Source organism: Mauremys mutica, chromosome 2 (assembly GCF_020497125.1).
Source record: "Mauremys mutica isolate MM-2020 ecotype Southern chromosome 2, ASM2049712v1, whole genome shotgun sequence".
In the NCBI taxonomy this organism is placed as follows: domain Eukaryota; kingdom Metazoa; phylum Chordata; order Testudines; family Geoemydidae; genus Mauremys; species Mauremys mutica.
Genome location: NC_059073.1, coordinates 263498741 through 263513427, shown reverse-complemented (window position 1 = coordinate 263513427; position 14687 = coordinate 263498741). Strand labels below are relative to the sequence as shown.

Sequence of the window (14687 nt, the reverse complement as noted above, 5' to 3'; positions counted from 1 at the left end):
CCTGTTAGTAAGGGTTCCTGACTCTTCTCAAAATAAGACCTTGTTTTCACTTGCCCAGAGATTTTCTGTGCTAGGTGTCTGCCTCATGTTTAATACTTTAGAAAAATTTGAGCCAAAATGGTTGAGCCATTTCTGAGAATGAGGTGAGGGAAAATACATTGCTTTGCCTGTGTTAAAATATTTATTGGAAATGTTCTAGTGCCCCCATGCTTTGGAGAAGGGACTTGAATTTTGGTTTGAGGGTAGCCTTTGTATCAGGGATGTGCCTTTTCCCATCACTGTGAAAATCCATCTGAATTTGGCAAAGTTATAAGCCTTTGAAAAATTGTGGTTTGCACATTCTAAGGATTTTAGAAGCTAAATACTCCGAAGATTCTGTGCACAGTAGGACTGAGCAGGACTTTCCCTGCAATTGCATCTCTAGGCTTCTGTGGGCTGTGTTGGGTTGGGGTGCAGGCACCTGAACTGTGGGCAGAGAGACTGTCTCTCCGAGAGTCAGAAAAGGTGAGGGGGGAGGGTAGGTTGGTTCAAGGAGCCGGGATGTGTGTGTGTGGAAACTAGGACTGGGAGTTGGGATGGGAGGAGACTGGACCATACTGTTTTTTCCACAGGAGTCCTGCCTCATTCAGTGCATAGGATGGATGATGCTCATTTAATGAAGAGCTGTTCAATATTTTGTTTCTCCTCATCATGTGTGGTCCTAGGCTTTATTTATTGCATGCTATTCAAACCCTGCTCTGAAAACAGAATGACTGGTTTCCTCATGGGTTTTCTATGGTGCCTATTGCTATAGTATCTGAGTGCTTCACAAACATTAATGAATTTATTTCCACCACACCCCTGTGAGGCAATGGGTGTGGTATTATCCCCATTTTACAGATGGGGATCTGAGGCATAGAGCGATCCCCTAATATTGGGTGCCCAGTTTGAGATGCCCAGGACCTGATTTTTCAGAGTACTTAGCATTAGATAGCATTTTATATGCTCAAAGCACAGCGCCCATTGACTTTAGTTGCAGCTGTGCTCAGCACTTCTGTAAATCAGACGCCAGGGTCCCAAGTCAGGTGCTCAGAAAACGAGGAACACACAGTCAGTGACCCCCTGTGAGATGTTGGTTTAAGTGACTTGCCCAGCGTCACACAGGAACTCTGAGCTAGATCCCAGGGGGACTAAGGCACCAAACTACCTCCTTGAATTTGCCAAATTGTCTCTGCTAAAAACAAAACAAAACAAAATTCTGAAAAAATCAAAACATTTTGTTGTGAAATGTATGCAATGAAGCATTTTGATTTTTTTTATTCAAAATGACTTTTCATGTATGAATTTCCGCCAAACTGAAACCTTTTGTTTTGGACCAAATGAACCATTTAGTTCAGCCCAAAACAGATTTTTTCCAAATTTTTGGTTCACCAGAAATTTAAAAAAAAAATTCCTTTCAGGTCAATTCAAAACAATTATTTCTTGTGTTTTGGGACTCCCAGTGAATTGAGAAATCTGTTGTTTGCTCTTCTCTGATCTGAAACAAGTTGTTGGGGCCCCATTAAGCTCTTTCCCCTCTTGAAACTGGTTCAAAAGCGCCGTTGTGTGCATGTGAAGGTTCTCTGTATATGGGTGAAATGTGCCCCTGCACTGTTTATGCACCATTGAAGCCCTATTTTAAGCCTTCCCTATGTGATTGCATAGGTCGCATGTATGTCTAGGCACAACTTAGGTGACTATTTTGAACATTTGACTGTAAAAACTGTTACTGACATCCCATTGTCCTTTGAAATGGACATTATTTGTGGATTTATATTTAGAAAGATCATGTCAAGTGTTCCTTTACCTTTGCTTTAATCAGATGTATGCAAGAGAGAGAAACAATTAACTCCTTTCCCTCTTCTGACTTGCATGTTTCACTCTGTAACACTGAGTAAGTACACCATGGAATCAGTTCTGGCACTGGGTTAGGGCATCTTGAAGCTTAAATGACTTTTATACATTGTGTAAGCATGTTTTGTTGTTGTTGTTGGGGAGGGCTGACTGGGGATGTGGGAGAACTGGACAGCTCAGGGGAATGGTTATGAGCAGGGGCCCTGGAATTCTGTGCAACATTTTTGTGAATTCTGTGGCAGGAGTCTGAAAACATCCTGTGTGTATGCATTTATATCATAATATTATACCGTGTATATAGGATCTGCTCCCAAACCCACAGCCAACTAGCATAACAAAATCATATTTTACAGCCGTAGTGTCAACATAGTGTTGAAAAATGACTTTGAAACCCACTCCTTTATCCCTCACTTTTAATGAAAAACAATTGGGGCTTGCCATGGAGTATAATAGCGCTTACCCTGGCTGCATTTAACTTTAACTTTTTTATTTTAAAAGCCTTATTTTAATCTTTAAGAACTCCTAGTTATAGTTTTCAAATAGAGTGAAAATCTGAACATGTCTGTCTGCAGTACTATGAGGATCTTGGTGGGAAGGGGATATTTTAATATTAAAAATAAAGAAAATAAATACATCCAGAAGATTTCCTCTCTTCTTACCTCTTACTCCCTTTCTTCTCATGGACTCTCACTCTCTCCCCACGCCCCATTTTAAAATCTCCTTTACAATTTTTCCTTCTCGTCTCCATTCTCCTCTTTTCTTTCCCTCCTTTAGCTCTCCTATCCCGCTCCCCACTGCTTGACAAATGAAGTTTACTTAGTTTATATTATAAATCGTAGCAGTTTGAGATAGAAAAGCCCTATTTGATCATCAGGTCCATTCCTCCAGTCAATACAAGATATTTTGTAGTTCCTTCATATGCGACATTTCATATATTAAGCTTATGACAGTTATTTATTTACTTTAAAATGTATACTGCTGACTATCAGCAAGGTATCTGAGCCCTTCCATTATTAATTACAAAGGAAGGGCCTGATCCAAAGCCTAGGGATGTCAATGATGAAAGATTCCCGATGACATCAGTGAATTTTGGATCAGGCGCCAAAAGAACATAACACAACCATCAGTTTGCTGACAGCTCCCCACCAAGATCAACACTTCCCATTCTCTGTTGTAAACTCCACAGAGAAAATGTCGTGCTCTTGTGTCTCCAGTGACTTGACTGAGTAGGTAGGCCTTGTACCAATCCCTGAAGGTTAACATACTTGGGTCTGATGTTCCAGAGCCGGAAGTGAATTCAAGAGGTGAAGGTTTCAGAGAATGCCTTGTCCCAGCCATTCAAATCTAGGGATGATAATCCAGAGCAGCAGTGTTCCCAACTGTCAGTTGGGTGCACAAAAGGAGGTGATTTCTGAAACAGGCAAGACTCGAGCCATGTAGGGCTTTATAGAATTGATCAATACCAACACCTGGATTTGCACCCAAAAATCAAACTGGTAGCTTATGCAGTCTGTGGAGAATAGGTATAATATGATCCATGTGAAAAAATGTTTCTGCACTAGCTGAAGTTTAAGTGGTCTACAAAGGTACTCCCATACACAGAACATTGCAGGTATTCAGTCTGGAGTTGGCAAATATATGACTAACTGGTAAGGCCTATATCCAATAATCTCCATACCCACTGTCATCAGCATATTGGTGACACTGCAGCCCACACTGTCTCACTCTGTTCCAGTGGCCTCATATACCTTTGAATCAAGAGAGGAGGAGTGACAGATTTCGATACTGTGGTACTCTACATGAGAGAACCATCAGAGCAGATGAGCAGCTCCTCACAGCAAAAAAATCTCTATAAATAAATACAAATCTATGTTTAAATGTCCCAATGCCACTCTCTGGAATCTCTCCATAAAGCGGTAATTGGGCCATTGAAACACAACTCTCTTCTGCCTGCCAGTGTCCAAAGATAAATCTGAGAGCAGCTGACAGATCTAAGGACAGTACAGGTATCTGTATCTTTGTCTGGTGACAGAAAGAAATTATTAGCCAGGAAGACCAGTTCAGTCTCTATACTGTAGCCAGATTTAAAATCAGATTGAAAGGGGGTCGGGGCAAGGTGTTGCTGGAGCTACTTCATCACAGCCTTCTCAGTAACCCTCTAGCATACAGAAAGGGTAATCATCAGTGAAAACATCAATTTAAAGAATTGGTCTCCTGAGCATGGGGCTAGAGGTCATTCATTTGAGAGTATCTGGCATCTTTCCTGCTCCAGCTCCGCAAAATAAGGTATTGACAAATTTCTGCCAAGTGTGAACCCAGTATACACTCAGGAGATTATACCAGTATGATGGACGTGGGTCCAGTTCACAGGTCATAGCCTGATACTCCTCTGGCAGTGCAAATTGGCCACAAGTCAACCAGCGCTTCTCCCCTGACCTGACATAAATAATTCTGTCAGTAGCAGCCAGTCTGTTCAAAATTTGATCAACCCTGTCCACAAAGCAGATAGTAAATTCCCCATGGGAGAAACACTTAATTCTGATTCCAGGTGGAGACAGGCCAGATTCTCTAGGCTGTAAACTGCCTTGAGCAGTTCTGCTGACTACAAATTTGCAGTTGCTTATGATGGGGAGATGGGGGGCGGGGACTTTCTTCACTGCAAAAAACAAAAACAAGCTATGTACAGCAGTCAGATTCAGAGTGAGATTTCCATTCTACCCTCCTCCCTCTGTAATTTATCTGTCATGGGGCTTCTGTAGAACAGCGAGACATGGAGCAGGGGAGCACAAAGGGAAAAGGCTTTTTGAAGCCTTTGCACCAGTTTCTGGGGTCAGAAGATGATCATAAATGCTCTACAAAGCAGTTTGATAGAATGGCTCATTAGCTGAACAGAATTAGTCCTCCAGAAAAAAGTGTATTTCTTGGATTAAGGATCAGAACGGTAACACCTAATCTCCATAGATTGAGCACAGAGGTGGGTCAGCTCACATTTCCTCCACTCATGCTAGATGAACTGCTGTTTACTGAGTCCTTTCAGAAGGTACTACCTGCTCTGCATGGCTATTAAATGACACTCTTTGTAAGAGTAGGAGAATGGCGTAGTGTTCATGATTACAATGTCTCTCCATTCTGTGGCGGAGCATGCTCTACGCTGATTGCTTGCTACCTTCCTACTCCAGAGGTGGCTGGATTTTAGTGTTGTCTAATGGTTTATGGTTTAATTTGGGATCCACTGGGAGGAAAGGAGCTATATTGATGCAAATTAATATAATAATATTAACTCCACTTAACCCGGCTTTCCCCTCTGCTTTCTCATGCTGCTGTTTAATTCATGTACCCTTAAACTGTGGTTTGAAAAGCATTATACAATCAAGATATGTCTGTAACCCGGAGAATTATGTCACATCACCACTAATTTACAAACACATGTAAACTTTATTTTTCATTCAGCTGACTCCTATTATTCCTCATCCCTCTTCCTCCTTCTGTTTCTTTCTTTTGCTAGTTTTGAAAATGCTGGTCAACACCCATGAAACCAGGGTCTCCCAAACCAACGAAAGACCGTGCACAAGAGGAGGAAAGAGAAACAGTTGATTGCTGCTGCCAATTTTAAAATTAAGATTGTTATACGTGGCCTTTTATCAACCCAGCAAATATTTTACAGTATTCATGATTTAGGGCCAAAGAGCCCCTTTTGATCAGAGATGTCTTTATTTCTGGAATAGAGAATGTGTAATTCATAAGGAATCTATACATTCTAAATATGTTTCAGTCACATGAGATTGACTTCTTGTTTCTTAATTTCCATGTTGGTTTCTTTTCACTATATAATAATCCGTAACCTTCTCTTTTTCTCTGTTCCACCCTCTAGTACATGCCCCTTCCCCTTTGAATTGCAAGCCCCATTTGCTCTGCATATTCCAAATGATAACAAAAAGGCAGGGTTTGGCACACAAAGACTACAATTCTGTATGACCCTTATATAAATTTCATAAAATAGAAGGGAAGGGGGATGTGCATCTCTTAAGCAGGACGCAGCATAATTGATCATTTTTTCTTTAGCTGCTCACTGGAGGGAACTTTGGTGAAGCTGTTCATAATTTCACAAGTGCGTGCTGTGAGAATAATACTGTCAGATCAAAATGAAGACTAAGCTGTAGCTGTAATTTATATTATTGAAAGCATTGTTCTTAAATTCTAGCCTCTTTCCATACTGGGGCTAGACCGAAATAACTAGACAGGCCTATGAGTGTTTCTAAAATAACTGAAACTGCTGCAAGCATGTCAAAATAAGGAGCCCTTAGTTTGCTGGGGTCTGTCCTAGTTGCACGGACTGCTCCTGTATGCCTGCCCTGGCTTTTACATCAATTCCTTCTGGGACATTGGACAAGTCATGTAAAGGGACACTGTCAACTTAAAAACCCACATTTCTGTTTGTAAAAGTTTTGCCTGTTATTGTTACAAGTAACAGCTAAGATAAATGTCATGGAAAGACACTGGAGAAAAAAACCTTGCTCTTTCCCCAGTTTGACTTAGTGCACGTGGCAGCCTGTTCTGTCTAGCCAGTTTCCCTGTTTCTCTTGTGTAGTGAGTTATTCAGTTTGTGTGGGTCTTTCACATAGTAGCAATGGAGAGAAAAAATATTTTTAAAATAGGCAACTGTGCTGATGAAAGTACTAAAACTGGCAGGAGGGCTCAGGGCAGGTATAGTAACCAAAATAAATGACTTTTAACTTTTCTTTTGCAGTTGACGAGGTTTCAAGTGAATAGTGTCACTTTCAGTACATTGCGTCTCATTTTCCCCATCTGTTCAAATGAAGATAATAACAGTTACCTCATGAGAGTGTTGTCAGGATTATTAATGAGTTAATACTTTTACAGAACTTTTAATATGAAAAACAGAATATACTATATGTGTGATGTATTAATAATGATAATTATGTGACTTCTGAAAAACACCATACTGCATTACAGAGCTATTATTGTCCAGTAACTATAATCTTGGCACTGAAGGCTATGAGTTTTAATGCTTACTCTATACTGAACACTTCTATTAATGGAAAGGTATATTGGATCCCATTGGTAGGAGATTTATTGGTAATTCCTGCTATAAACAACAGGGACCAAATATTCATCCTAGCTGGTCTCTTTGGGTACATGGTGGGAACACAGTGAAGCATTCCTGGCCAATCAGAATCTAACCCTCTTGAGTGCTTGTGCAGTTGGGAGCAGAAAGGAACAGCAGAAAGGAAGATACAACAACAACAACATTAATAATTATTTATTATTTATGTTGTGGTAGCTCTTAGAGACCCCAGTTGTACCCTGTACTAGACACAGTATAAACACATAATAAAAAGGCATTTCTGACTGTTGCTGTTTAATTGTCTTTCACCCCAAGGATCCTGAAGTATTTTCCAAAGTGTACACAGAAATCACTCCTCCCATCACTGAAGTGCATCGCCCTCTGAGACTTAACCCAGTACCTTTTCAGTAGCACACAGAAGAAGAATATTGTATGCGGTTGAAACGGGAGGACATTTAGAAAATGTGATATTTGGAATTCAATAGAAAGTGTTATGCAGTTGATAATGACTGCAGGTGCCTGTCATGTAGTATGTATTGCTATATATTTATCTTTACATATGCAGTGGTGTTGTAGCTGTGTTGGTCCCAGGATGTTAGAGAGACCTGGTAGGTAAGGTAATGTCTTTTATGGGACCAACTTCTGTTGGTGAGAGAGATGACTTAGGAGTTCTTCAAGAGATAGTTGTTTATACAGTGCCTTTCATATGTAAAGTGCTATGGAGGTCCTATAATTGGCAATACTGTACATAGTGCATGACATGATATTGGCTTGTTCTTTTATCAAGCTACACAGGGTCAGTAACCAAAATATGATACCAAAGCCAAATGTGGACCAGAGACCTCTACAATGCAGCCTATAGTTTTATTATTTTTTAGTAAATAAACTTGGCTCATTGAGGCTTAAGATCCCAGTATGTATTGCTCCATCTTGATCAAACCAAAAGGAGACTCATGCTTCTACAGTAAAGAGAAAGATGTCTGCAATCAGATCTACTTTATGCAAATTAAGATAGCTCCTATGCTTATGGCTACTAAATAGGATAAATCTGGCAGGGCCACCCAGAGGATTCAGCGGGGCTGGGGTCTTTGGTGGCGGGGGCCCCCCACTGCCGAAGACCCGGGGCAGAAGGACCCCCCACTGCCGAATTGCCGCTGAAGACCCAGAGCAGAAGAAGCTCTGGGGGCCCGGGCCCTGTGAGAGTTTTCCAGGGCCCCCAGAGCAAGTGAAGGACCCTGGTCCCGAAAAACTCTTGTGGGGGCCTGGGGCAAATTGCCCCACTTGCCCCCCCCCCCGGGCGGCCCTGAAATCTGGGGTATCCATGCTATCCTGAATAAAGTACTGGTCATATTTGGGATCTGCAGTTCAAGTCTATTTTATAGTAGTTATGGGTCAAGATTAAAATGCTCAGTCTGTACGTTGCTGGTGACCAAGTGCTCACCTCAGTATGGTCCATGGGATTTTGTATGTTTGGCATTATTAATTCATTCCTTTCAAATACCATTGTCAAGGATAGTATTCTGTGCCAGTGACATGCCATTTTTACCACTGCAACTGAAAACGATCTGTCTCTTTGGAAAAGGCACCAGTTTCAGGAATACATTGTATATTCTGGCTTTCAGCATTCAAGATCACCATCTCCTTTGTTGTTCAGAAATACAGCATTCTGTGGGTATTTTTTTACCTTCAGAAGTTGTTTTCACCAATGTGTTTCCTTTGCAGTTAAAATATTCTGGTATTCAGATACATAGAATGTCAAAAGACATTATGTCCAATACTCAGCGAGACAGAGCGGGACAAATTACGTGAGATGAACAAGCAAAATGTCATTTTAAAGACTTGATCTTCCCAGGTGCTGAGCAATCCTAGAGACCCTCAATTCCCCTTGACATCAGGGGGAGGTAAATGCACTCCTCACCTGGCTGAACGGGCTCATTAACCTTTTGGTGCTTCATTGTCCCCATCTATAAAATGGAGACAATGTTTACCAACCTCAGTGGATTGTTGTGAGGCTTAATTAATACTTTTTGTAAAGTGCTTTGAGATTCTTGGCTACTATAGAAGTGCAAGACGAAGTGCATTAGAAACTTGGAGTAGAAGCAAAGGAATTTTGGCAGCAAAAAGGGCCACAACACTAGAAGTTAAAGGTTTTCAGAGTTCATTATACAATCTTTCTCTTTTATCAGTTGTTAGCAAGAACTTTGCAAAATAATCAATGATATTTCTATTATAGTCCAGTTTTAGAGGCAAATATTTTAAATAAATCTATTTGTTTTTCAAAACAACCTGACTGAGTTGAGTTATTTTTATTTAAAACAATAGCATTATATAATGGTAAGTGTGGGTGAGCGAGGACTAGAATTGCATTGTATATACGCAGGTTATTTGAGTGTATTCTAGCTAAAATTAGTGCAATTTAAACTTCTCATGTAGACAAGTCCTTAGATTCTATTTTTTGGCTGTGGTACTGTTTTGGTATGACCTTGGGCAAGTCACTTTCATTTATATCTAGATGAACACTCCTAAAAAAGATTTGCAAATACTAATTGAAATCAACAGTGGAATTGGAATACTGATCACTGTTCATGGCCACGTTCCTCAAATGTTTGTACAAGCAATTTTTTTGTTCACAAGAATGTTTTCCTAAAGTAAAAGTCTCACAGATGCTTGAGTGAGTGTGTGTTCTTATGGCAGTGACATTCATTATTTTTTTCCATTTCTATTTGTACACCTACCGACATGGGTGTTTTTATTACAAGGCGGGGCATATTCACCCCCATCCTATCCTCTTAAAATGAAAGAAAATAAATGAATAAGAAGAAAAGAATTGTTGTCCACATATCTATTCAAGGGACACCATCATAGGACCTAACCACATCAGCCACACCATCCAGGGCTCGTTCACCTGCACATCTACCAGTGTGATATATGCCATCATGTGCCAGCAATGCCCCTCTGCCATGTACATTGGCCTAACTGGACAATCTCTATGCAAAAGAATAAATGGACACATCAGGAATCATAACATTCGAAAACCAGTAGTAGGAGGACACGTCAGTCTCTCTGGTCACTCAATAACAGACCTAAAAGTGGCAATTCTTCAACAACAAAAATTAAAAAACAGACTCCAACGTGAAGCTGCAGAACTAGAATTAATTTGCAAACTGGATACCATCAGATTAGGCCTGAATAAAGACTGGGAGTGGTTGGGTCATTACAAAACCTAAACTTAATTTCCCCAATACTAATTCCCCAGTACTGTTACTCACACCTTCTTGTCAACTGTCTGTAATGGGCCACTCTCTTAGGTAATGTAATAGGCTAAAAAAAATAGGTAATAATTGGAGATATACCAATCTCCTAGAGCTGGAAGGGATCTTGAAAGGTCATTGAGTCCAGCCCCCTGCCTTCACTAGCAGGACCAATTTTTGCCCCAGATCCCTAAGTGGCCCCCTCAAGGATTGAGCTCACAACCCTGGGTTTAACAGGCCAATGCTCAAACCACTGAGCTATCCCTCCTCCTCTTACTGCTTCAAAAGTTATTTTTTCTCCCTTGGTATCCTGCTGTTAATTGATTTATCTTGTTAGACTGACCTCACACTTGGTAAAGCAACCCCCATCCTTTCATGTATTTATACCTGCTCCTGTATTCATGCATCTGATGAAGTGGGTTCTAGCCCACAAAAGCTTATGCTCAAATAAATTTGTTAGTCTCTAAGGTGCCACAAGGACTCCTTTTTTTTTTCTGATACAGACTAACATGGCTACCACTCTGAAAAGGTATAAGAAGGTTGCCTTTGTTATACTGGGATGATTCAGTACATCCCACCAAATCAAATGTTTCTTCTCTCTGTGACTCCCTCCCTCAGTACAGATCGCACATTTTCCCTGCTGAGTCCAGTACTGAAGCAATAACCTAAAATATTGCTAGGGGGCACTGTGCTTTTGGACATTTCATCTTGGAAAGACAGAGAAAACTCAGGTCCCTGACCACTTGGGAAGATTTATGAAACTCATGGCACTTTGGAAGAGGAGAGAGTATTTGTTAAGTTTGGCGCACTAGCTAAATTCTAACTCATTTAATTATTTCCTGCCAGCTTACTTTTCTCCTGCAATGTCAGTTAGGTATCATATTCTTCACTTACCACCCTGAACTGTTATGGAATATTGCTATGTGCTGTGTTATGCTGATAAACATATGCTGGGTTTCATGACAGAAGTGGCTGCATTCCAGTGGCGGATGAAGTGATCCGTTATATATAGTTTGCACAATTACCTAGTAAAGTTTGTAAAGTGTTTTCGGATCCCTTCAGATGGAAGCTCTATTTAAAGAAAAGATTAACCTTGGAATTATCGTGGTGGCTGGCAACCAGTGATCAGCCTGATTCCCAAATATGTCTTCTGTGGAATCCAAACACACAGACCGGGAACACCGGCACTGTTAGGCATGTGCCTACGGTGCCTAATTGGAAATCCACCTCTGTCTGTTACTGTGGAGAACTTCCTTGAATGAACAATTGTCGTTCTTGAGTGGGCAATGGTGTCATTTGCTATGGGCAAGTTGCCCCCCAAAGCTTGGTTTGCCCGGCAGATGTTTCATAGGTCTATATGCGCCACTTGTTGCACCCCGGGAATTTTGCAGGATATAGCATAAACACATATAATGTTCTATATGCTGATGCAACTTTCCCCTCCCCTCTCAGAATTTTTCTGAAAAGAATCCCCTGGATGGGGCGGAGGAGATTTAACAAAATCACTAAAGGCTACTGATCATGTGTGTTTGTTAGTTATGTAAATATGTGTCCTTTCTAAATCCCTGTTTGTAGTTTAGTTGCAGACTGGGTCAGGGTCACATTTAAAACCACATACTGTCTTGTCAGTGGAAATTTTGTTTTGTAGAAAATTTACCCTTAGATTCGTACAGGACTGTGGTTCTGCTTTTTCATGTTTCTTATCATCCCTGATGTCCTCAGGATTATTTTTTTAATATCTAGCTCCATCCCACCAGAACCTTTAAGTAACCTTCCAGGGCCAGAGTCACCTTTGTTGAAGCTGGGAGAATTACATCTACCACCCAAGCCTGATACACTGTGCTCCAGGAGGAATTCATCCCTAGAGAGCAGATCCCTCCCCACTAAAGTTACCTACTTTGGGGACCTTGCTGGTTATGATACCCCTGTGTCTTTGCCTGGCCGCAGCCTCTCAAAGTGGACTTTTTGTCACCTGGTGCCTTGCTCAGGGTCTATGCTAGTTCCTCCTGGCTAAGACCCTTGAGTGAATCTGGTCCACAGTATTTCAGGCTCTCTCGCTGGATATCTGTACAACCACTTTCATCAAGGACTAATCTCCATTCCAAAAGTAGTCTTATTTCCACCTGAGCCAGTTTAATGCTGGGTTTGGGGTACATTTTGGGAAATACTGTGCACAAAATGGACAATAATAGGATTTTCTCTCTGCTTTCAGAAACTTTGGAAAATGGACCCAACAAGTGTGAAAGGTGAGTGAGGGGCTATCTTTGCCATTTGAATTTTTCTGTGCAATTTGTACCCTGGTCACATGTCATGGTAGAAATGTAATCTGTACATGTAAATGTTTTTTGTTGCTTGAATCTAGCGCAGCTAACAGAAAAGGAACAAGCAAAGATGAAACATACTGGAAGGAGATCAATGCAGCGATGGCCCTAACAAACCTTGCCCAAGGAAAAGATAAACTGCAGGGAACTACCAGCTGCATCATTCAAAAATCATCACATATATCAGAAATAAAGACTGTTAAAGTGCCATTAGTTCAGCAATTTTGAGAAATTGTTACATTTTTTGGTCAAATGGACATTCCTCACAGCATTGGTTTTCAGTAAAATCCTATCCACAGGTATGAAGCAAATATTGAAAATAGATCCTTTTTACACTATGGTCAGTTAAAAAATTAAAATGCACTCTCAGACCCAGACTTTTTCATTGTATTAAATAAAATGTTCAATTGCTTCTATAAAAGGCATGTAAATTATAAAATAAAGTCCATTTTTATCAAAATATTAACTTATTTTATGTTAATCAAAGTGCGCATAAAATGTCTGCATTGCTATAACAATAAGTGCCTTGCTTTCAAAAAATAAGCTATAACGTGGGCATAGTACAACACAGTTATGCCTCAAAATGACAATGCCATTAACCTTAATCTTTGTATATTATTTCAAGTGAGCCTAGCAGTCTAGGGCTGAACATATTATTGCTGGAAGCCCTTGAGAGAATTGTTGTGTATTTGACTTATACAAATTGATGACTGGTGAATCTTAATGAAAACGTTAAATCTTTTTTTTAAAATCCACAGTATTATTAAAAACTGTACAGTGTGTTTTGTCAAAGTGACCATGAGGTTGTTGTGCATGTTTCTTACCTGTATCTGCAGTGTGTTAAAATACCAAAATAACTCCTTTGAAAAGTGCAATACTGTAGAAAACATGCAGGTTTAGGAATATTTCAGGCATTCAAATTAATCTGAATGCACATGTACAAACAGACATTGTGATAATTAGAGATTTATAGTGAAGGTTGCAGCAAGACCGTCTGTTCAGTCAATTTGGATTTCATACTTCTAAAGCTTTGCTATTGACTTATTGAAGTAATTATATACATAAACAAAACCAATCTCTTCTGGTACCAAACTAAACCTATAGTACAGTTTGTTATTTGTACTGGAACTCAATAACTTTCCACAATGGAAACTCTTATTACTTTAATATGTCCAAATGCTTTTATTTTGTACATACTGTATCAAATAAGGACAGTTGATTGACAATTCACATTTCAATGGAAAAAAAGACATAATCAAAACTATATATACTCCAAGTTAAAACCCAAATTAAAAACATCTGGGACATGAAACATTGAAAAATATCAGCATGTATCTTAGGAGGGTTTAAAGTCAATGCTAAATCATGCATTAAAAATAACATTTTAAGTCTCTAAACTTGACTGCTATTGAGTGATATAATCAATGTAAAAGCAGAAATTTGTGTTTGGTGTGCAAGGTTTTCTTGAATCATACAACAATATCCTAACCAGTGCTTGAATAAACAGTGGTGAAGCCAAATAGAATTTGTACTGAATCGGTTACAGAAAACTGGAAAAGAGCTGATTGTTCCTAGGGTTTGGATATTTTTTCCTGTGGGTGACCTATCATTTGTTATTGCTAGCCCTTTGGTCCTGCAATGTTGACATTGACAGTAAAACTCCCGTATACTTCAGTGGAAGCAGGATTGGGCCAATAATGAAACTACTCTACAAGCATAGTCTGTTCCAGTTGCACTAAAATAGTCAAGATATATAGCAAATATCCTTTTTGTGACTTCTAGGACACTTCCCAATGTAACATACTATTATGTTGGGTTTATTTAGGGTACAGTGGAAATTACCGATATGGAAATATTTTGTACATATATATTTTTACTTTGTTTTCTAAATTGCTGATTTGCATTGACATAAAGTGCCAAGCAGGAAACATATGTCATGACTGTATGAACAGTTGAAGTATACCTCTTATTGACTTGCATCATTATGTGTTTAAAATTCCATGACAATAATTTTTGATACCTGACTTATTGGATTTTTGTCATAATAATGTGAGTTTGTAACTAAGAACAGAAAGTAAATACTTCACTCTTGTTCATACTATTATAAGTTATTCTGGTAATAAATATTTTGTGACAATAAATTGATTGTCTCGTCAA

At 39.6% G+C, this 14687-nt stretch overlaps 1 protein-coding gene across 6 annotated transcripts in view; it reads left to right on the top strand.

The window, feature by feature from the left end:
* Positions 1-13163, top strand: part of MKX (mohawk homeobox) — a 55887-nt gene extending 42724 nt beyond the window's left edge. For 3 of the 6 annotated variants that reach the window (XM_045003205.1, XM_045003202.1, XM_045003206.1), the window contains exons 6-7: positions 12422-12455; positions 12572-13163. In XM_045003205.1, coding sequence (XP_044859140.1) covers positions 12422-12455; positions 12572-12758 — 221 coding nt within the window. In that variant the 3' untranslated portion in view covers positions 12759-13163. Of the gene's footprint in view, positions 1-1840; positions 1913-5377; positions 5508-12421; positions 12456-12571 lie in introns of those variants that run through there. The other 3 variants (XM_045003208.1, XM_045003203.1, XM_045003204.1) reach the window with 3 other exon arrangements.
* Positions 13164-14687: the final 1524 nt, after the last annotated feature.